General features: G+C 39.0%; 1 protein-coding gene across 3 annotated transcripts in view; it reads left to right on the forward strand.

Moving 5' to 3' along the window:
- The window catches only part of RMDN2 (regulator of microtubule dynamics 2), a 39,115-nt gene extending 17,490 nt beyond the window's left edge, over positions 1–21,625 (forward strand). For 2 of the 3 annotated variants that reach the window (XM_063305602.1, XM_063305612.1), the window contains exons 6-11: positions 6,490–6,565; positions 7,297–7,374; positions 13,543–13,641; positions 15,177–15,230; positions 15,366–15,446; positions 20,622–21,625. In XM_063305602.1, coding sequence (XP_063161672.1) covers positions 6,490–6,565; positions 7,297–7,374; positions 13,543–13,641; positions 15,177–15,230; positions 15,366–15,446; positions 20,622–20,675 — 442 coding nt within the window. In that variant the 3' untranslated portion in view covers positions 20,676–21,625. Of the gene's footprint in view, positions 1–6,489; positions 6,566–7,296; positions 7,375–10,744; positions 11,308–13,542; positions 13,642–15,176; positions 15,231–15,365; positions 15,447–20,621 lie in introns of those variants that run through there. The other variant, XR_010068095.1, reaches the window with a different exon arrangement.
- The last annotated feature ends 285 nt before the right edge of the window (positions 21,626–21,910 follow it).

Below are 21,910 nucleotides of genomic sequence, written 5' to 3' on the forward strand. Positions count from 1 at the left end.
ATCATATAAATGATATTATTAATTAATCATATTAATCATAAATTATATCATCAATCGTAACAATCACAACCACAACAACACCATTCATCCCAGGTACATTTTCTACTCCCCAGTCCCTAAATGTTCCCTTAAAAATGTAAGTTTTCAATGGCTTTCTAAATATCCAGAGGGAGGGTGGAGATCTTATTTCTGGTAGTAAGACATTCCAAAGAAGAGGGGTGCCAATTGAAAGACCTCTTTTCTTCAGACAGTAATCCTTGACCTGATTGATGAATGATGAAGCCCAATCTTCAAAGCTTGTTCCTTGGTTTATTCCTTTGCATCTTGCCAATCTCTCAGAGAGCTGTCTTGTCTTTTATTTCACTGGCCTGTGGAGCTGACAGTATTGATTTGTGTTGACAGAATGGTTACTGATCCCTATAGGTTTAGAAATATCCTGATCTTAACCTTATTATTAGAATTGAGTTTTACTTACAGCTCATATTATGCATCCTCAAATAACATAAATTCATCAACTCTACCAGGAAAGAAAGATAATAATTAGCACCTTTAGAGAGGGCAACCCTTGAAGACTCGTTCCAAACCACCCAGGAACTGAGCATCCTAAATGCTCAGACTGTCATGCTTATGCTCAGGCCACCACAATAAATATTTCTCTAGAAGTCCCATCCCTTACTCAGGCACTTTCATGGAAAGTCAAGACCAGATTCAGATAGTGATGTAATATTTAGAGCAGCTATGAAATAGTCCTGATAAAGATGAAGATCAGTTCTACAGAATCTAAGAATATTCACACTCACAATACAGGTCTCAAAGTTTAAATCCCAAGTTTCTTTCCTGTGCCCTTTTGTCGTAAAAGATGGTTTGCCAGTCTTTTCTCAGACTGAGATGCTGATGGCCCTTGCACTGTGTTGATACAAGAATCCTGCCTTTTTCAGGCCCTTTGTTTCCTACCTTGCCAGCACCAGCCTTCATAGAGAGCCAGTCTCTTAATGGACAGTTGTCCTCACCATACCCATGGCATGAACTCCAGATGAGCCAAATAGTGGCAGAAAAAGGGGGAAAATGCAGGTCACCAGCTTGCAAATCTGATGGAAGGATACTGGGATCAGTAGTTTAGGAGCTGAGAAGAGAAGGTCAAGGAGCCAGGAGGTGGGGGTTGTCAGGAGGTCCCACTAATGAGAAACTGGCCCACCCAAATCCTGTGGAGTTTCAGGATTTCAAAATGGAAATTTTGCAAGTTTTGAACTATGCCAGAGATGAGCTAGAAAGAAATGCAAAAACTAACAACAGTGCATGACTACAGGGACATGGCACTGATCCAGGAGTGGCCCTAAATCCCATGTGGTGTGGAGGTGCCTTTGTTAGTTAACACTAACATAGTAAAAACTATGTTTTTAAATGATTGCTTCATTTTAATTACATTTGTTTATATTAAAATTGTTCCATTGTTTGGTGTCATAACATTTCAGTACATTAAAAATGTAAACCATTTTGTGTGCCAGGGCAGAGAGGCAGCATATAAATACACATGTTTTCACTTAGAGGAATATCAAGCTGCTAGATTTCTTTCCTGCAAGGCAACAATTACCTTTTGAGTACCCTTTGGATTATGGCTGTGAGTCTTGGACCTCAATTGGATAGTATAGTATCAATAATGTACCTATGAATAATGATGAAACCTCCTCCTTTTTGCTCATACCATTTTTCTGCCCTTTATTAAATGTATTTCTCTCTATCTTCTTTAGCCAGTTACAATTTATGCCAACAAAGTAAAATAAGATTCATCCAGCTATTCAGATGAAAAATTGGTGACAGACACTTTATCACTCCCTCTTCCAATAATCCAGCTTTGACAATACATTTCTTTTCCTGTTCCCATTAACAGATTTTCTTCCCTACTATTCCATCTCTCTTAGCTTCTTCCCTGGGCAAATTATTTTCTTTCTCTAAGTGAAATTGAAATATACTTTTCTTGGGCATTTCCAGATGTTAAAAACATAAAGAATCTCCACTGTGTAAAATTTTAGAAACCACAGTTCTGCCAAGGATCAATGGGGCTTGCTATAGGAAGTCTTACCCATCTTCTGTAAGCTGAATTGGGTTTGCTCTCAACTAAAGCTCATATTGATAAGGTCTTGCTCAGATTTCACAAGTATATTGTTCTAAGAGTCCAGATTTCTGGTTAGACAATGGTTGGATTTGTTAATCTCTAAAGTGGTCGGAAATCTGCCTTATTGGATAAGTATTTATTTTCACTAGCAATTGTGCCTTTACAACCTGAGGTGCTGTGAGGAGTTGTGAGAACTGATTTCTAATTAGAAAGAATAAGAAGCGTATGGCAATACCTAGATCCTTATCTTGGTATAGCAGGTTGAAACTGGGCCATAAAAGAGCTATGTATTTAGTTAATGTTTTCAGTTGCAAACTACATCTTCAGTAGCAGTAGATACCAGCAAACACTTGTTGTACAAAGACTGCCCTTCACAGATTGAAGACTTACTCTATTATCTGTTATTTTGCCCATTATATTTATCAATTTGTCAGAAATATTGAAAAGAGGTGAATTATCTCTCAGTTCAGTTGTGATGAAGAAAAATAAGTTTTTCTTTATCTGATTTTAATGAAGGAATGTCCCAGACTGTAACCCCATCTGTACTAGCTATGCAAAAATATCTAAATCATCCAGAAATTAAATGGTAATAGGTGTGGAGTCAGTGTTAAGATCTCCTCATTTAATTATGTTTATTTTTTTTCTAGTGTTAATGGACATAATGGCTTATAGCTAAACATGTTTAATAAATAAACATGAAACATGAAAAATACAAAAGATGGAATCCAGGGTTAGATTCTGTACAATCAATAGGACTTAGGTTTTTATGAAATGAAAGCTCTCTGATTTTCAGTGGATCTACTCTAAGCATGACTAAGATGTGATTCCCATTAGTTATTCATCCTCATGTCTTGTTTATCACAGCATAAAGATGCCTTGCTAAGTGATTTGATTTATGTAACAATATTTATATGCTGCCCCAACCCATGCAGGCTCTGGGGATACAGTAATTAAAATGATACACTAATGAAAGTCAGCTATGATAGTTGTCCATACAAAACTAAGGGCCAAAAGCTTGCTAGAATAATACCATTTTCAACTTGCTTCCTAAAAGTTCACCTGGTCTACAACCTCATAAGAAGCGATGACCCTCAACAGACCCTACCTAGGTGGCTGAACTGGGGAAGCAGATTCAATTTTCGCAAGGTATTGCCTGATATAACCTGGTGCTATACCCTAAAGGTGTAATGGGCTGTGAGAATAACCTTGAGAGGAAATGCTCAGTGGGGAGGGTAAAGGAAGCCAGTGAATTCCACCATTCACTTCCCTTAATGTGTCTCATATTTAAACTACAAGCACAGCTTTGAACCAAGGCGGAATATGGTTCAGCTATATAAAGAGAAGGAAGGGAGGGAGGGAAGAAGGAAGGAAGGAGCATGCCAGCATATTTCTGAAAGACTGGAGGAGAACCCCAACATGGCAGTGAAGAAGAGTCATAGAATCCTCTAGCATCACCCAGCCATTGTGGAGTGGTATAAAGCCAGTTTGGATTACTGCTATGTCAACATAATATTGGTTGGTTGGCTTGAAGATACCCTAAGTCTGTGTTTCTCAACCTTGGCAACTTTAAGATGTGTGGACATCAACTCCCAGAATTCTGGGAGTTGAAGTCCACACATTTTAAAGTTGCCAAGGTTGAGAAACACTGCTATAAGTCATTAATAGGGATCTTGCTTAAGGCTGGATTCAGCCCCAAAACCTTTCTGCCTCCTTTTTAAATAATTTTCTTCAAAATAAGAATTGTCTTGCAACATCATTCTCTAGCGTAGTTTGAAGTACAAATAAGGAAAATAATGTATATGATTACTATTGTCAAATCCCTACCATTACTGAGAGACAGATATGGCCATGGGTGGCATCCACAAAGAAACAAAATTTGCAGTTGTGTCGCCCTCATGAGCCATAATGTTCACTTTTCCTGCTTTCACTGAAAATAGCTTGTCTCTCACCTTTTGGAAGCTGAATATAAGGCAGAATGTGCTATTGTTTCTCTGTTGTTTTGTTTTATAAAGTCTCTTCTTGATTTTTCCATATTTTTAAATGAATGAATTAATACATGCTAGTTTCATGTACACAGTCTGGGAGAGAGAGATCCCAGGTTGTTGTTGTTGTTTTAATCTGGTGGAAAGTGATTGCTGTCTTGTGAAAAGCAATTTAGAAATTCAGCTTTTTAGAGTAGAGGTTGTGAATTCTTGTTCCATGTTTAAAAATCTCCTGTTAAACTTACCAGTTACTGGTTTGTAGAGCTGAAGTACTATTTCAGACTTCCTTGGGGCATGTGTCACCTGGATGGGCAGCCTTTATCCTTAAATTATTTTCTAAGACAGTAATTTCTTTCTCTCCTTATATAAGATCACAAGTCTGTGATAGCTTAGTACAACCTGAAATAGTATCAAAAGATTGCAAAGGAAGGCTGGCATAGCATTCATCAAATCAAATCACTAACACATTTCTATATCAAAATAATGGCTTGTGACAAGAAAGCAAATCAAGCTGTTCATTTCAGGTAATTGAAATACCTTCTGCATAAATCACATTTATACTGATTCTGATCACGTTTTTCTTAATGCAACATACCCCCAAACAGGTATGTTGTAACGGTGTGACTTATGAACGCAAATTGCAATCGTATCTGAGGCTACAGCTTTTCTCTTGTAGATGTCAATGAATATAGCAATATATACTGCAGATTATTGCTCGTGTGACTTTTCCACTAAGAGAAAATAAGCAGCTTTCTTATTCATCCAGAAAAACCCTCACATGCAGAAACATAGCCCTTAACTGGTTTAACCCAGCGCTTTTCTTTCCTTGTCACGCACAGACTTGGGGATTCTGTGAAACTTCAGGATTATCTTATTTGTATTTCATTGTTTTCTTTTCTAGCTGTAATCCGTTTAGCTATGGCATGCTGAGTTTATCTGATTAGCACCTAATGAGCCAAGCGGAACTGGAGAGAAAGTGGTATTGCCTTTCTACAACCTATGAGAAATCAAGTTTTTAGCAACCTTATTACTTCTAAATACTTGAAATTCTTTAACTGTCTTTGCTAGGAATATCAAGTCTGCTTTCTTTCTGAACTGTGCTATAATGTGATCAATCACATCTGCCTGGATAGAAGAATATCCTGAATCTGTGTTGTAAAGGAAATACAGTGGGATACAGACTATAAGATAATGTGTTGCTCTATTCCAGCCTTCCCCAGCCTGGCATTCTTCACCTGGATGGCAATCTAGTTTCAGCACGTGGCGCTATGCAGCTGATGGGTATTATTTTAGGGAAGAGTGTTCTGTTCTTAACAGATGGCAATTGTATTCACAAGTTTGGAAAAATGTACTTCCATCCCATTGGTGTATGTCAGTTGCAGGGTGTGATTGCTGCGTGGAAAGCGAGGCCAAGGAGTGTGAATGCTTAATAGCTGGAGTTGAAACTCCTTTGAACCATCCTAATCTTTATGGATGATCTGAGTCAGGATTGAAAACATAAAGATTTGAATCACTTGGGAATCTGTTGACACAAAACAGATTTAGAGCTAGCAGATGAATTTTGATGCTGAGTTGGCAGCTAAAGAGGTACAATAAAAACAGGGCTGTTGTCTAGTTAAATAAATCCTTGTTGCCTCGCCTTTTGCAGTTTTTTTTTGATAAGCACTTTATTCAATTTCAGTATACATAGTTGAAGTACAATATAACAAATATAGAGAAACAAGAAAAGATAGTTAACAAACAAAGAAGGGACTATAAAAGTGAAGAAACAAAAGTTTTAAGAAGTTAGAGCAATGAACCTGTGCACCACATTGCCCCTTATTCCAGTAGATCTAATGGAATTTTCTTTAGCACAAAACGGTTTAGGATTGTACATATGGATGACTTTTTTTCCAGAACAAGAAATAAATAAATTTATATAGTCCTTTTTGTTCGTGTCTGCACAAATCAGTAGAAACCATCTTAGAAGAGGCTGTACTATGTATTAAAAGGAGGAATGCCTCTTCTAAGATGGTTCTCTGCCTTGTGTTACTTACGTACTAAAAGTAATAGACATTTGTTTATAAAGCATCAGGCTGGCATTACAGGTGGTCCTTGTTTAGTGACCACATTTGGAACGGCAACTCATTCGTTAAGCAGAGTGGTCACTAAGCGAAACCATGATTGTCCTTACGATCTTGTTTCAGCTTTCCTTTGCTTTACAGACCTGCAAAGGTTGTAAATGCGAGGATTGGTCAAAAAGTTACTTCTTCATCACCATGGCAACTGCAAACAATCACTCAGCGAGGCAGTTGATAAACAAGGATTACCTGTATTATAATTCAAATGATCACAAAACAATAAAGATTCTTCCACTCCTTCCCCTCCCCTCCTTTTTTGTCACTTCCTTTTCAGGTTTGCAGTGATGTGTGGCTACTTGTCCCAGTTTGAAACTATACAGAACAAAATCAGGAATGGCTATCTATTTAAGGTATGTTTTGGGTAGTTTTCTTAAGCTGCTTGCTACTGTTATTAACTTAATTCATCCTGACAGTACTGAAGATTATGTTTAAAGCAAAACTAACTCTGCCTGGGAGGCGTACTTTACTGCTGGAGCTATGTTGATGAGTGTGTGGGTCTGTGTGTATAATCTTCCAGACAACTTGAACCAGCTTTCAAACTGAAAAGATTTAAAAGTGCACCTTTCAGATTAGCCACAAGGTTTTTGTCCTGTTCCCAGCCTAAATGCGGAAGGAGCAGCATGAGACCAGGCTGACCTGGAGGCCCAGAATGTGTGTTTTGATCTGTTTGCGTTAAAAATAACTTCATGTGCTCTTGATTCCATGGACTCCGAGTTCTGATAGTGTCTCAGCTCCCAGCAGATTTAAAATGCTGTTCTCCTTTAAAATCAGCACCAGTCGTACTCCTGAGTTTAGCTGATTGAGCCTGGCAAAGCATGGCTTTTGCTCATTGTTAAAGTTAGCAGTTTTGCTGGAATTCTTTGTTTGTTTGTTTGTTTGTTTTTATATCCCGCCTTTATTCTGCATTTCACTTTTGTAATTCCCGTCTATGCATATTCTTTAGTTTGAGTGAGAACTTTTTTAATGCACATATAACCTTGATGAATTCTAACGTTTATGGAATACCTGAGCAAACGAGATGCCTGACAAAGCAGTTGAAAATAGGAAGGGCAGTTCTTCCTCATGATCTTCTTTCTTACAGGAACATCTTGACAAAGCAGTTGCACTTAAGCCACAAGATCCCCTTTTATATTATCTTACTGGAAGGTGGTGTTATGAAGTAAGTATCCTGTGATCCTTTAGCCATCCACTCATCGGGAGTTCATGAAGACTTTTCGGAAATGAGGGCATCTGAGTAATTTTATAAAATGTGGGGCTGGATTAAAAGTCACGCTGGTATGAGGGATGTACTTTAAAGCCCTGAAGGGTTTATGTACAGGATAACTTCACAGCAGACTCTTAAGATCTGATGGAGGAACTATTCTTAATGTCGTAACAGTGAAGGGACAATCTTTTACTTTAGTTCCTGTATCTGCCTGCTTATATTATATCATGCTTCTATTTTTTCTTCTGTTTAAGGATATTTGCCCTTTATCTGTTTAATGGTTGTTAGCCTCCTGGAATAGAATGAAAGGCTGTAATTTGTTTATCTCCATTCATAAAATAAAGCTACTAATAAAGACCTACTCTTTTTCATAAAAGAGAAAATACTCTTTATAGCTTGTATATCTGTTTTAAGTTACATTAATCTAGAGATACAACAATGATCTGAGATTGAAACAGTATCAAATTCCTTTAGGTCAGGTAAGAGAACTTCAGAGTTAAATTAGAAAATGACTAGAATACTGAGGATGTCAATATTGTTCTTATGAAATAATCTAGACAAAAGGATTTCAAGAAGGATGATTATTTCTGAAGCAAGGGGACGGAGGCAATTGGAAACCTGTTAAAATTCAGGGATGCAGAATTCCAGATGCTAGATTAATTGCATAGGGAAATACTGCCTCAGTAGATCAAGTGTGAAATTCAGTCTTATATAGATGTACGTGGGCTGTAAAACCCAAGGGTACTTTCTTTTGAATAAACAAATGAAGGCTTGCCCTGGGTTTTCCATTTCTGAACTGGTAAGGTACCTGATTCTTTTGTCTGGATGTGAGAAAAGGCCTGCTCATCAGTAAAGGCATGCATTAGTCTTGGATAAGTCCACTATCCCTCCATGAAATCTACTTCATAGAATTGGTGTTAAGCTAAACAAAGCCTAATTCTAGGAAAAGCCAGGAAGGGCTGGCAAGGATAAAAATATATCAAAAGGGCTTTTTCAGAAAATATGTGAGTTCAGGAGCTGCCCTGTCTTTTTGAGACAAACCTCAAAATCCACTTGGGGAATTTCCTTTTGCAGATAAATTGTTCGCCTCTTAGAAGAATGGAATAATTGGGTGTTCTTTATTCTGTTATGGCAGAGGTTAGCAACCTTTTCAACTGGGAGAGGGCTGCACACTTAAAGGAATAGTTCCACTTTATTCTGTATTGATCAGGAGCCACTTTGGATTCTGTGTCCTGTTCCAGGCAACACATTTTAAGAAGATTCAGAGAAACTAGAGCAGGTTTTGAGAAGAGTAACAAAGAGGATCAGGATCAGAAACTAAATTCTGTATGAGATATTGAGGAAGATGGGAATTTTAGCCTTGAGAAGATTGAGAGGGGAACTTGATAGCCCTCTGTGTGAAAGGAAGTTGCACAGAAGAAGTAGAAGACCTGTCATCTCGTGTTCTAGAGTGCAGGGCACAGAATAAAGGGTTTCAGTTACAATAAGGCAGATCCCAACTAAGCATTAGAAGAAGTTTCCTAACAATGACAGCAGTGTAGCAGCAAAACCAATTAGCTAGACAAGTGGTGGGTTCCACTCTCTGTCAAGGCCAGAAAGCCATCTGTCAGGAATACTTCAGTTTGGATTCCTACACAGAAGAGGAGGTTGAACTTGATGGCCTAGATGGCCCCTTCCAACGCTTATGATTTGACCTTTGAATGTCACAGGGCAAGTGTCCGTAATGGGATGTTATCAGTAGGCTGGGCTGAACATTGACATTTGTTTGAATTCTGTGTGCTTAATGAGGAATAAATGAATCTGTTTTGTCTTACAGAGGCAAAACATTTCATTTTCCACTCTTACTTTATTGGAAAAACCATTGCAGCTAAAAATTGGCTATTTTGCTGCTGAATGTGAGGAATGCAATCTGGGTAGCTCTGGGGATTAGGAGATGGGAGCTCAGAACTTGGTGTAGCCAGTGGGCGCAAGTTGCTCACCTAATATAATTCTTTTAATTGTTAGGCCAGCTGAACCCTGGTAAGACGGAGTGGCTGTGGGTTAATGACTCTTCTGTATCTGGGACTTCGTCATCTTTGGTTCTGGATGGGGTTGCACTGCCCCAGACAGACCCAGTGTGGAATCGGGGGGTCCTCCTGGACTCACGGCTCCTGCTCAAAGCTGTGGCCAGGAGGGCCTTTGCGTAACTTCCTGTTGTGCACCAGTTACACTCCTTCCTGGATTGGGAGGCTCTTCGAATGTTCACTCACACCCTTGTTATCTCCCATATAAACTATTGCAATGCCCTCTACATGGGGCTACCTTGAAGAGTATCTGGAAGCTACAGCTGGTCCAGAATGCAGCCGTGCGGGCTATCTTTGGTGCCCCTAGAAGGGCACATGTAACATCTCTGCTCCGCAAGCTGCATTGGGTACCAGTTTGCTTCCAGGTCCAATTCAAGGTGTTGGTTATCACCTTTAAAGCCCTACATGGCATGGGGCCAGGCTACCTGAGGGACTGCCTCTTCCCCGTTACATCAGCCCATCACACCCAATCATGCAGAGAGGGCATGTTGCGAACCCCGTCAGTAAGAGAATTCTGTCTGGCGGGGTCTAGGAGGTGGGCCTTCTCTGCAGTAGCTCCCGCCCTCTGGAACATCTTGCCCCTGGAGGTGATGCTAGCCCCATCGCTCCTGGTCTTCCGGAGGAATTTGAAGATGTGGCTCTGCCACCTGGCTTGGGGTGGGGAGAGGAATAGCTATGTTTGGGGATGGCTAGTGCCCTAAAATTGCTCCTCCAATGCAAGGACCAAATTGGATCATAGCCATCTAGACTTTATTTTTATCTATATTTATTAGTTATTTGTAATTGTATTTTATATAGAGTATTTTTATATATTGTAATTGGATGGTATATTTATTGTTTTACTGACTATTTTGTTGTAAACCACCCAGAGTCCCTCTGGTGGGAGGAGATAAATAAATAAATTGAAAAGTCCCTGGATTATTTGGGGGTAAAACGTGTCCTTTTTTTAACCAAACAAGCCATGTCAGGATACTGTGTGGTAACTCTCTAAATGCTGCCCTGATATCCTCAGAAGAATGACAAGATACAAATGAGAAATTATAATAGGAACAGTTCTGTATAAAAAAGATAATGTATAAAATGCATTCCTTTTCCAAAATTGATTTAATTCTCCAGCTGACAGTATTAAAAAAAAAACCTTAGTGATTAAAATGCGATTGGGAATTTTACTTTAAAAGTGGCTTCAATATAACTTCAATGACATTTACTTAAGTGGCATAATAACATTTCTTTTAAAAATGCTACCTTAATTTTATTTTTAGAACATGCTAGAGTCAAGTAAAACAAGACCTTTGGGGAAAGAAGGGCTGTTAAACAATGCAGATCAAATTCTTATCCAAACCAAAATCCTCTAGATCAGTTCTTATTAAGTTTTGTAAGAAAACGTATATTGGCCAGATAGTTCCTTTACTTTGCAATTTAGCTACAAGTTTTAGAAGCTGATTAGATTCCACAAGGAAAATCTAGAAGCCTATGTGCTGTAACATCACAGATGAAACTTGTATATGAGCCATCAATTTGTGGTATTCCAAGTGTGTGTGTGTGCATATGTGTTTGTGTGTCTGTGTATGTATAGAAATTTGAGTGGCCTCTAGAATTTTATAGAAACAGTATTTCCCTTTATTTTAGTCTTCCAACAATCCATATACACTCCATCTGGATGAAATGAACTTAATAATGTTGTACGAAAGTCTCTGATTTTCCAAGAGTTCTCCCTCATAGCTATATTGACATGCTGTTGTCCAGTCCTTGAGTTGACAGAAAGTATACCAACATAAATTGCATGGCCCTGATGCCTGAAGCCCCATTCTTCTCCAGTGACAAGGTTAGAGACTGATGCTGTCCTAACAGTTTTAACGTAGGGCAGTTCAAGTATAGCAATTGGCTGATTTCCCAGCGGCATTTCCCCTTCAACCCAGTGTCATCTCCTGGTGCGAAAAACAATGTGTTTTTAATGTGTGGTGGAGCCTGCTTGGAATACTATGACTTGTGCCTGGAGATTTTTTCCAACTTTCAGGTTGCTTGAATGACTGATTGCTTCCATGGAGGTTCCCGGCAATATAGAAATATTCAGACTACTTATGCATACAGGTCTACTGCTCTTCTGGAAGAGCACTGTACCCATGTCCAAAAAGGAGAAGAGAGGGGAGGAGAGAGCAGAGCAGAGCAGAGCAGAGCAGCCAAGTCTGGCTGATGGGTCACAAGCATGATGGGCTAAAGTGTGAAGAAGTCTTATCTGCTTCATTCTGTGCCCCTCTACTGTATGTATAGCCTATTCTATACAGCGCTCTTCCAGAAGAGTTCTAGACATGCATTCAGAAAAACCCTAATCGACAGGTCAAAGAAATGGCAGAGAGATTACAAGGAGAATCGGGAGAGCTTCTTCTCATTCCAGCCCTTTATATGCATCTTATGAAGTATGGAGTGAAGGGAAAAGAAGCAAGGAAGTATCAGCGTTGGCAGGAAGTTGCCATGGCTGATTCAGCTGGTGCACCTAGGCTGTGCCAGTGGCTTGTTTTTGAGGCTGAAAGATGAAACAGGCAGAATTCTTAGCAATTTCACTTCAGCTCTCCTATATCCCAATCAGTAAGTGCTGTAAGAAAATGGCAGTGCTAGCAATGAGTGCCTGCCACTGGTGGTACTTGAGAGTAGCCCGTGAAGTATACAAAATGGCATTGGAGTAGGCAAAACAGCACACAATTATGCACCGTAATAATACCATTAGAAAGTGCATTCATGTAAAATCTCTTGTCATCCAAAGGAGCAGAAATGCACCCATTTGTAACAGCCAGCAATTAACAGCTTGCAGAACTCTTTGCCACTTTAAATCAACCAGAACACCAGTCTTTTTAAAAAGTCATTTGCTGGTTTTTAAAAGACTTCTCTTTCAAAAGACCATGGCTCAACATGGTTAAAAACAGATCTAGCACTCTTCCAGATGAGGGCTAAATCAATGTATATAAGGACTGTGCATATTGCATAATGCATCTGCAAGCCAGGTGCATCAGTGGGAACTAGGTGCTTGGTCTCTTTAGCAGCCCAAGTCAAAATGGACATAGAAGGTAATGTGCAGCAACTGGAGGGGAGGAGCATACCCACCACAGCCTAAAGAAGCGATTGGGTATTTGGCAGATGCCAGCCTCTGACCACATCACCACCAACATAACAAGGCATCACAGATCATTCATACAGCAATACCTGTGTTGGGAGAACAGAGAAACCAATATTTTAACATTAGAGTATACTTGAAGCTGCCTCTGCAATAAGCTGGGATTGAGTTGAAGGCAGTATCAAGAGGATATGTTTTCAGAAAACTGATGACAAGGCATATTTGTGCCATGGTTAGCTGGATATGAGGATGTGTCCCAAGAGAGCTTAGAAGAGTACATAACATACTACAAAGAGTAAGAGACTGTTAAAGTTTAACTCTTTCAGTAGTAAGCTTGACTGACCATATTTTCGTTAAAAAGGTGTTGTGAGAAAGGGCTCTGTGTGCTTACCAGTTTCCATGGTTTTCATCCTTTTGCAGATCATTCCAATAACTACATAAAATGTGTATTTGCGGTGCAGCCCATTCTTCATACCAGATGAGAACAGAATCAGCCTTGTTCTGTGATGCTTTTGCATCCTTCCTTATCTTAATCCAAAACCCCAAAGGCAAACATATATAAATAAGTCTAGACTTTGTTGAGTCTGTAGTCCAAGACTGGAATATTTAAACTCCCCTAGGCTTCATGCAACCATGAAATCTCTTTAATGCAGCCCATGTGGTCCTCTTTGACCACACAAACAAAATACAACAGTACAATAATCAAAAATGGGCAGAATGGTTTTCTACCACTTGGAAGTAGAAAAGAGTGAATAGTTCAGGATCTGTCCCCCAAATAGAATTGTAAAAATAAAAAAAAATAAACCTCTGCAAAATCAATAAGAAACATGTCATGGAGCTATTTTATCATGACACTTGGCTTGTAAAACTGTTTTCTTTTCATACCTGAAAAGCATTCTCTAAATGACTATTTTTTTCACCCTTCCCTCCTCCTCATTGGGGTTTCCAAAGGTCGCTCAGTTGTCTTGGATTGAGAAAAAAGTAGCTGCTGCTCTTTTTGGGACTCCGCCAACTTCAACAATACATGAGGCTTTGCAGAATTTTCTGAAGGTAGATACAATATTCTCTCTTCTCTCTGGCTGCCAACTGGCTGGCATTCAAGAAATTTGTTCAACAAATTGTTCTCTGCAGCTATAAATTCAACACTGTTCAAAAGACTTTTCAGAGAATATCTTTAGAAGGGTGACCATTCCTGTTCACCTAAACTATATTTCAGGAGTCTTCTGTGTCCCTCTTCTTTGAATTTCATCCATAGAGTTGTTTATGAGCATCTCCTGTGAGAATGGCACCTGTTGTCATCTTTGACTAGTTAAAGTGAAACACAGGAAGTTTGTCTGAGCAATTTAATAATTGCTGCTTAGCATAGATGTCCTAAAGAAGTTAGAGCTTTCTCCCCCTTCTCTTCGTCTCCTCTGCTTACTCCCCCTTTTCTCTTTGTTACTTCTTTTTTTGGCTCTTCACTTTCGTCCTGTAGTGCTAGTTAAGAAGCAGAAATCATGGGTCAGGTCTAGATTTCAGAACAGCTTCCATGATCTTGTCTCCCCACGGCATCCCCTCCAGTCTCCTGAAAATGATACACAAGTAATCCAGCAGCCCTTGTTAGTAAGGAGGGGTATGGTGAGGCCATGGGAGTAGAGTAGGCCATGCAAAGTGATTTTGGCTGTTCTCTGGAGATCCTTCCTTCTACCTCCCAACAGTTCACAACCTGACCCTTTATGTGCTGTTTCAACAGGTGAGAGAAACCGAGCAGGTATTAAGTCTGTTTCTGCTCACCTAGTTGGCTGTAAGTGAACAGTAACCCAGTGGTAGGTGGGCCTAATGGCAGTTGAAGTCTCAAACGTGTGGAGGGCACAAGGTTGCACACCTTACTGAAACCCCTAGTTGTGGCTTACCTCAGCTACAATCTCTGGCTATTGCTGGCTTCAGTCTTGCCAGCCTATGGATGATCCAACCTTACTCTTTCTGGCTAGGTTTTGTGGAGATTTGTTCGCTTTGTAAGAATCAGGTCATTGACATGCTGGAACATTTGCACATGAGGCTTTGGCACCACTCCTGGATTGATGCCATGCCCTTGCCCTGCTGAGCAGCTGAGCTGATTGACTTCTGTGTGGCATTGTGAATCACCCAGGTTCTGGTGATTTCCAGATTTCTACATAGGACTTCTACTGAAGCTTGGGGGCAGATAGTTTCTCACTGGTGGGAATTCCTGCCTTTAAGGTCCTTGGCCCTCTTCCCCCCCTGCAACTGGGAAACCACATAATACCAAAACACCCCACCTGGACAGAAGGGAGGCTTTGTAGCTCCCTCTAGCAGTACCTTTAAAATTGTTCCCTGTGAAAACAGATGTAGCAAAGTAACAACAGGAGTGACAACACAGTACTAGCTGGCTGTCAATGTTTATGTTCAATCATTAGCAACTCGAGGGAGAACTGTTCAGGCCCTGGAAGTACTGATTGGCATTGTGACAGCCTTTGAGCAGTACAAAATATTTTGAAGGTTTGGGGCATGAAAACAATGGTTATATGGAGGTATGCCTAGTCTTGCTGTGGCATTCTCATTTTTCTATCTTTTGTCCTTATACTCAGGCTGAAGAAATACATCCCGGATATTCTAAATACAACTATGTGTATTTGGCAAAGGTATGGGGCATCACTGTCTTTCTCCACTTTACGTTCTTTTCTCATTTTCATTTTTGAATACAGAACAAATTTCTGGTCACTAACTACCTGTTGTGATTTTTTTTTTTTTTGTCCTTGTCCCTCATTCTATCTAAGTGCTACAAAGATCTGGGCCAGAGAAGCAATGCCTTGAGGTGCTGTGAAACAGCATTGTCCATTCTGCCAGTCACCAATGAGGTGGGTCTGAAGGTTGTGTATTTGTCTTCTGATGAAGGAGCTGTGCAAAAAGATTTTCTTCTGCAGCTACTTTCCACACTGTCTCTGTCACATATGGAGATGTATGTGTGTATGTATGTACGTACGTACATACGTATCGGGAGATTCTGAGTTCTAGTCCCGCCTGAGGCATGAAAGCCAGCTGGGTGACTTTGGGCCAGTCACTCTCTCTCAGCCCAACCCACCTCTCAGGGTGGTTGTGGGGAAAATAGGAGGCAGGAATATTAGCTATGTTTGCCACTTTGGGAGGGAGGGAGGGAGGGAGGGAGGGAGGGAGGGAGCGAGGGAGGGAGGGAGGGAGGGAGGGAGGGAGGAAGGAAGGAAGGAAGGAAGGAAGGAAGGAAGGAAGGATAAAAATCTGACAATAATAACATTGTTATGGTCATCTGGGTAGCCCAATCCTAAATATATTTTCTTTCCATATCAGTGGGATTTGGGAAACAGGGATAGAAGGAATGGGATATATTTGGTACATTGTCTTCTGCAGCTATCATTAATTTCAGTCAAGATGGAGAGAACTTCATGGTGAATTGAGTCTTTATTACTATAGAGGAAGATCTAGAAACGAAAGGAAGGGAAGTCATGTGTTCAAAGTCTTGCAAAATGTGTAAGAAAACAAAAGAACTTGTGATGTCCCTGATTGCAGTGTTGAAAATGTGTAAAATCTGATATTACAAAATTATATTTAAGCAGATGACTACTGTCACAGGGCTAATGTCTAATCTGATTATGAACTGGGCAATTTGCAGTGCAGCTACTCACTCTGATTGCTGTTGTCTAATTTGAAAATTATTGCTGTCTGATTTGGAAATACTCTTCAGGGGAAAATGGCCACTTATCTGCTGCCTTGCCTAACCCTGTCAAGCCCACAGACTCACTATGCTGAAAATGCTGCAAATGACTTTAAAAATAAGGGGGAAATGAATCAGAGAAATTATATCTAATTATGATTTAATTATCTAGATTTTTTAACTATGCAATTGTGCAGTATAAGTTTTGTGCAATGAAGGCAGAAGTTGGGAATGAATACCATAAATTCCTTTCCAGTACTGATACTGTACATGATAGCTTGGCCAGTTTTATTGTCTAATTGCACCTGTCTGTCTGTTTTCCTTGAAGACATGAAGTTTCAAAACCTGCCTACAATAGGAATAATCCTTAGTGTTCAACCTATCCTTGGATGCTGGCAACATTTGGGCCTTATCTGGGCTCTAAAGCTAAGCAAGGTCATTCTTGTTTAAGATAGAACACCTCCAGGGATCCCAGTGTAATAAATTAGGCTGGGAAAACATATCCCAGAAGGCAGCAGTGGTAACCCATGTCCATATCGTTGCCAAGAAAACTACATGAACGTGTCTGTGAAGTCACTAGGAGTTAAACTCGACTTGAGGAAGAAAGACTTTACCTTTTCCATGCTCAATGGAAACCTGTTGTTCTGCTGCTTAATTCTTCCAGGTCCAGTGCAAAGTTCTCTGATAGTTCCCAAAGGACAGATAAATAAACAGATAAAAAGGACAGATAAACTGCTAAATCCCAATATTGATATTTCTAACATTTGTAACAAACAGAGACTGTTTCATGCTTGTACTTAAATGCTTGTGTTTATTTTAAAATAGTATTTTTGTTATTCATTGAATTCATTGAATTTGTTGTTCATTCAGTTCAGTCACTTCTGACTCTTATTTTGCCAGGATTATTTTCCAGTCATGGCTTTTTTTGAGTTCTTGTAAGTTCCTGCTTGTGTCACCAGTGATAGTATCTAACTCCCTTGTCTTTGGTCAGCTCTTTTTCTTTTTCTTTTTCTTTTTCTTTTTCTTTTTTTAATTTATATTTACTAAAAAAAATCATAGAGTAAAAGACAAATCAAAAAGAAAGAAAGAAAGAAAGAAAGAAAGAAAGAAAGAAAGAAAGAAAGAAAGAAAGAAAGAAAGAAAGAAGGGGAAAAAAAACTAAAGTTAAGAAATATAATGACTTCCAACCTTCTTTTCAACAGATAGTTACAATTTTATAGTCCCTCCTCCCTCTTAGATATTATATAAGTCCCTTCAGCCCCTCATTTAATCTACATATTCCTTAATCTTCAAACCCATAAATCATTATGTCATTTCTTCTTTTAGCAAAAATCCATATAAGGTTTCCAGTCTTTCAGAAAAGTTTTTGTTGTTTTTTCTCCTGACCAGACAGGCCAGTTTTGCTATTTCTGCAAATTCTGACATTTTCACAATCCATTCCTCCGTTGTGGGGGATTTTGTTTTCTTTGTTGTGCGTACAATAATCTTGCTGTAGTTACCATATACAAAATCAGTCTAGCATATGTTTTTTTCTAATTCATTGCCCATAAATCCCAATAAAAAGAGTTTTGGTTTCTTCACAATATTAATCTTAAACATTCTTTGCATCATTGTATGAATTTGTATCCAAAATTTCTTAGCTTTCTCACAAGTCCACCACACATGATAAAATGTCCCCTCATGTTTTTCACATTTCCAACACTGGTTTGAAATACCTTTATACATTGTTTATAATTTCTCTGGTGTCATGTACCAATGATATATCATTTTATAAAAGTTTTCTCTTAGATTATGACACAATGTAAATTTATTACCGGTTACCCACATTCTCTCCCAAGTGTCCATCTCTACGCAATATCCAAAATTAATAGTCCATTTTGTCATGCAGTCTTTAACCCTGTTCTTCTGTTTCAAATCTTAACAAAAGTTTATACATTTTCACTATTACATGTTCATCATTTGTACATAATTCAATTTCAAATTCCATTTTACGTTTTTCAATTCCAATTGCCTTTGGTCCATATTAAACCTGTCTTTTAACTGTGCATATGAAAATCATAGAAAACTATGTCCTTCTCCAGTCAATTGTTCTCCCCTTTTGTCAGCTTTTTCAATGGCCTTACATTTTTCCAGGTCTCAAGGTCTTCTCAAATAATTATTTCCTTCAGATTATGCATCTGAAATATCTAAAATACTTAAGCTTTACCTTCCTTATTAATGTTTCCAATGAGCAGGTTTTACTTCACTGAGTTTTATAGATTGAGTGATTTGTTCTGCTTGCAGGCCGAGGGGTTCTCAGCAATCTTCTCCAACACCACAATTCAAGGGCACCAATTCTTCTTGGTTCAGACTCTCTGATGGTCCAGCTTTCATGGCTGTATGTTTCAGCTGGGAAAACCATGGCCCTGACAATTCATTCCTTTATTGTCATACATTTATAGTGTGATTTCTCTGTATATTTTGTCAAAATCTGTCATCACCTTTCTCCTGGGAAGCAGGTATTTCTTTGTTTCATGGCTGCCATCACTGTCTCTATGCATTTTTGAGCCTAGGAAGATCAAATCTATTACTACTCCAGCATCTTCGTCACCTACTTGCATTAGGTTGTCTGTCGACATAATCTTTAAGGGTTTTTTTTAAAATATTGAGGCAACAGACTGGCTTTTGCACTCTTCTTTTACTATCAGTTAGAGATTTCTTAAGTCTTCCTCACTTCTAGAATATCTGAGTTTATTGACATTCCTCTCACAATTTTAATTCCAATGTCTATTTCTTCTAGTCCAGCTTTTCTCCTGATATATTCATATACATTAAATAAATAAAATGACAGTATACAAACTTGGCACACCTTTTTTCCAATTTGGAACCATTTAATTGTTCCATATTCCATTCTAACTCTTGCTTCCTGGTCGTCATATAAATTGTTCAACACTGCACTCATGTTTTTAAGGACTGTCCACAATTTGTTCTGGCCTATGCACTTTAAAACCTTAGTATAATCAATAAAGCAAATGCATTTCTGGAACTCCTCTGCTGTTTTATTATCCATTAGACATTAGCAGTGAGATTTCAGGTATTCCTACCTGTTTTGAATTCAGCTTGTACATTTTTTATTCCCTATACTGTTGAAGTCTGGATTGCATAATATTAAGCATCTTACTAGCATATGAGATAAGGGCAAATGTTTGGTCGTTTGAGCATTCTTTAGCACTGCCCTTTTGGGGTATTGGAATATAAAATGAACTTTGCCAGTCCTTCGGTGACTGCTGGGTTTTCCCCACCTGCTTATAAGCCATGTTGATGACTTTAACAGCAATATCTTGTATTATAACATTGCCGCCTTTCAAACAAGAATTTTTCCAGAGCATTTAGATACATTTTAAAATGAGTATTAAATTAGAAAGTGGCTTAAAATAGACTTGCATAGAAAAAGCTGCACAAAAGAAGCCAGTTACTACAGGTAGTTTTTGTTTCGTGACCACGATTGCGGCTGGCAACTTGGTTGTTAAGTGAAGTGGTTGCTGTGTGAAACCATGACTGTTCTTATGATCTTACTTCAGCTTTCCTTTGCTTTACAGACCTGCAAAGGTTGTAAATGTGAGGATTTGAAACAAAGTTACTTTGTCATCACCAGCATAACTGAGTGGTCACTAAATGAGAACTACCTGTATAGGTAAATATTTTACACCAGTTTCTTATTCTCAGCGACACCATTGGAAAATTTGCAGTGATATAGTTATGGAGTCTAAACCAGGTAGAAGATAACTTCACACAAACTATGATTTGCTTAGAGATGTGCCACTTAACACAATTTCATTTCCAGTGGCCACCCAGGTTTTGTGGGAGCTGAATTCAAAGTTCAAGAACAGCAAGATGCTTAGAGGTGCCAGAGCAGCTGTAAGACCAACAAAGCTGTGGTCCCTCTGAATATCTGTGTTCAACAGCCAACAAAGGAGAGGGAGAAAATGCAGATTAGAAACTTCCAGCCACAGGAATGTTGGGTTCACTGAAACACCTCCAAAGGTGACTGTTGGAAGACGAAAACCTTTAATTATGAGCCATTAGAATTGTAGGTAATGAACACTTCTTTAGAACATTACACATTGCACTTCTTTAGGAGGAAGTTGGAAAGGAGACGAGTGGCATGAGGGTAGGGTCTTCTCCCTTTCCCCTACTTTGTTTCCGTGCTGCATTTGGAAGAAGAACAAAGCGGTTATCCTTTCTGCACCGTTAACCCTGAACATAATCTCTTATTTTGAAGCAGAAATTGGCACTGGCTTCAGCAGTTCTGGGTGGTTCTTAAGGCATAATTAGATAAGCTTAATTCTTTTCTTTTCCTTTTTAGGATCAAGAAGCTGAGAAAATTTTAGAAACTTTACTTCCATCCCTGAAGCTTTGATGATGACATGACACCATTTTGGTTCTGTGAAAAAGGGCTGAAGACCCAGTTCCCTCTTCTGGAAGCCTTCTGTTGAATTCAGAAGGATTTCAGTCCATTTTGGAGTTAAGATTTGAGGGGATGGGGAGGAGTTTTAATTTTTAATTATGGTGAATTAGTGACAAATGAGTGGACTGACTTTTCTAAGCCTATAACTTTTGTACAAGTTACTTCAAGGCCTGCAGTAATAAGAGGCTTATGTGCAATGTCATCTGTTGAACAGAACAGTCTTGCGTTCCGTCCATACAACCCTATTAAGGTGGATTTGCTGAGGCAGTCAAGCCCGCCTGACCATTGCATGGGGCTGCTGTTTCGTGTGAAGGACTGCAGAAGAAAAGTGAAACCATCTGTCCTTTGCCTCTGGCACTACCCTTCTTTAAGCTGAAGAAAAAGCAAGTCATTCTGGATATGGCTTTATTTTAGTTTATTTTATTATTTTATTTCTATTTTTTGCAACATCAAGCATAAAAACAGCTCCACATTCACTGCCTTTTCTTTTCATAAGGTTTATCTCCAACTAACAGGTTGCGATTCAGGATCCTTAATGAATGGTGCCCAGGAACTTAACCAAGGGAAATTGTGCATTTTTTCCCTTTTTTTAATGCACAGAGACTGTGCATTTAGCATTTAAGATACTAATTTTAATTCATTGGGACTGTCCAAGTGTGAATCCATTGCTGGCAATGGATATATTTGTAGTTACTGAATGATGGGCAGTAATTTTGCTGAGAAGGATTAGCTAGTTGGTTTTATGCCTGAATGCAGATGTATGCAGCTGAATTTTCCTGCTGAACAGACATGGGAGATATTGTGTGTATGTGTTTGTGTGTGTGTGTTTTCTTTTGAAAAATATCAATTTTGTAGGATAATAAGGCTTTGTGGATATAACTTTGGTCTCTGAATCTTAGATTTTTTTAAAAAGACATGGTGAATCTGTCATATTTTGGCATTTCTGTGGACCCAAATGTTTTGGCATTTCCTTCATTTGGGTGATATTTCTCCTTGGAGATTATGGCTCTGCTGCAGATGGGGGAGAGAGAGAGAGATTGAGTTCTGACTAGCACACATTTAAAAGTACAGACTAGAGATGTTATTTGAGCCCGATGGAGCAGGAAACAGCTGGCTCTCCTCCATCTTTCTTGCCAAATCAACTGCCATTCACATCCAAGCTCAAAAGAGCAAGCCAAAATGTAATC

The sequence above is a fragment of the Candoia aspera genome, chromosome 1, assembly GCF_035149785.1.
Source record: "Candoia aspera isolate rCanAsp1 chromosome 1, rCanAsp1.hap2, whole genome shotgun sequence".
NCBI lineage: Eukaryota > Metazoa > Chordata > Lepidosauria > Squamata > Boidae > Candoia > Candoia aspera.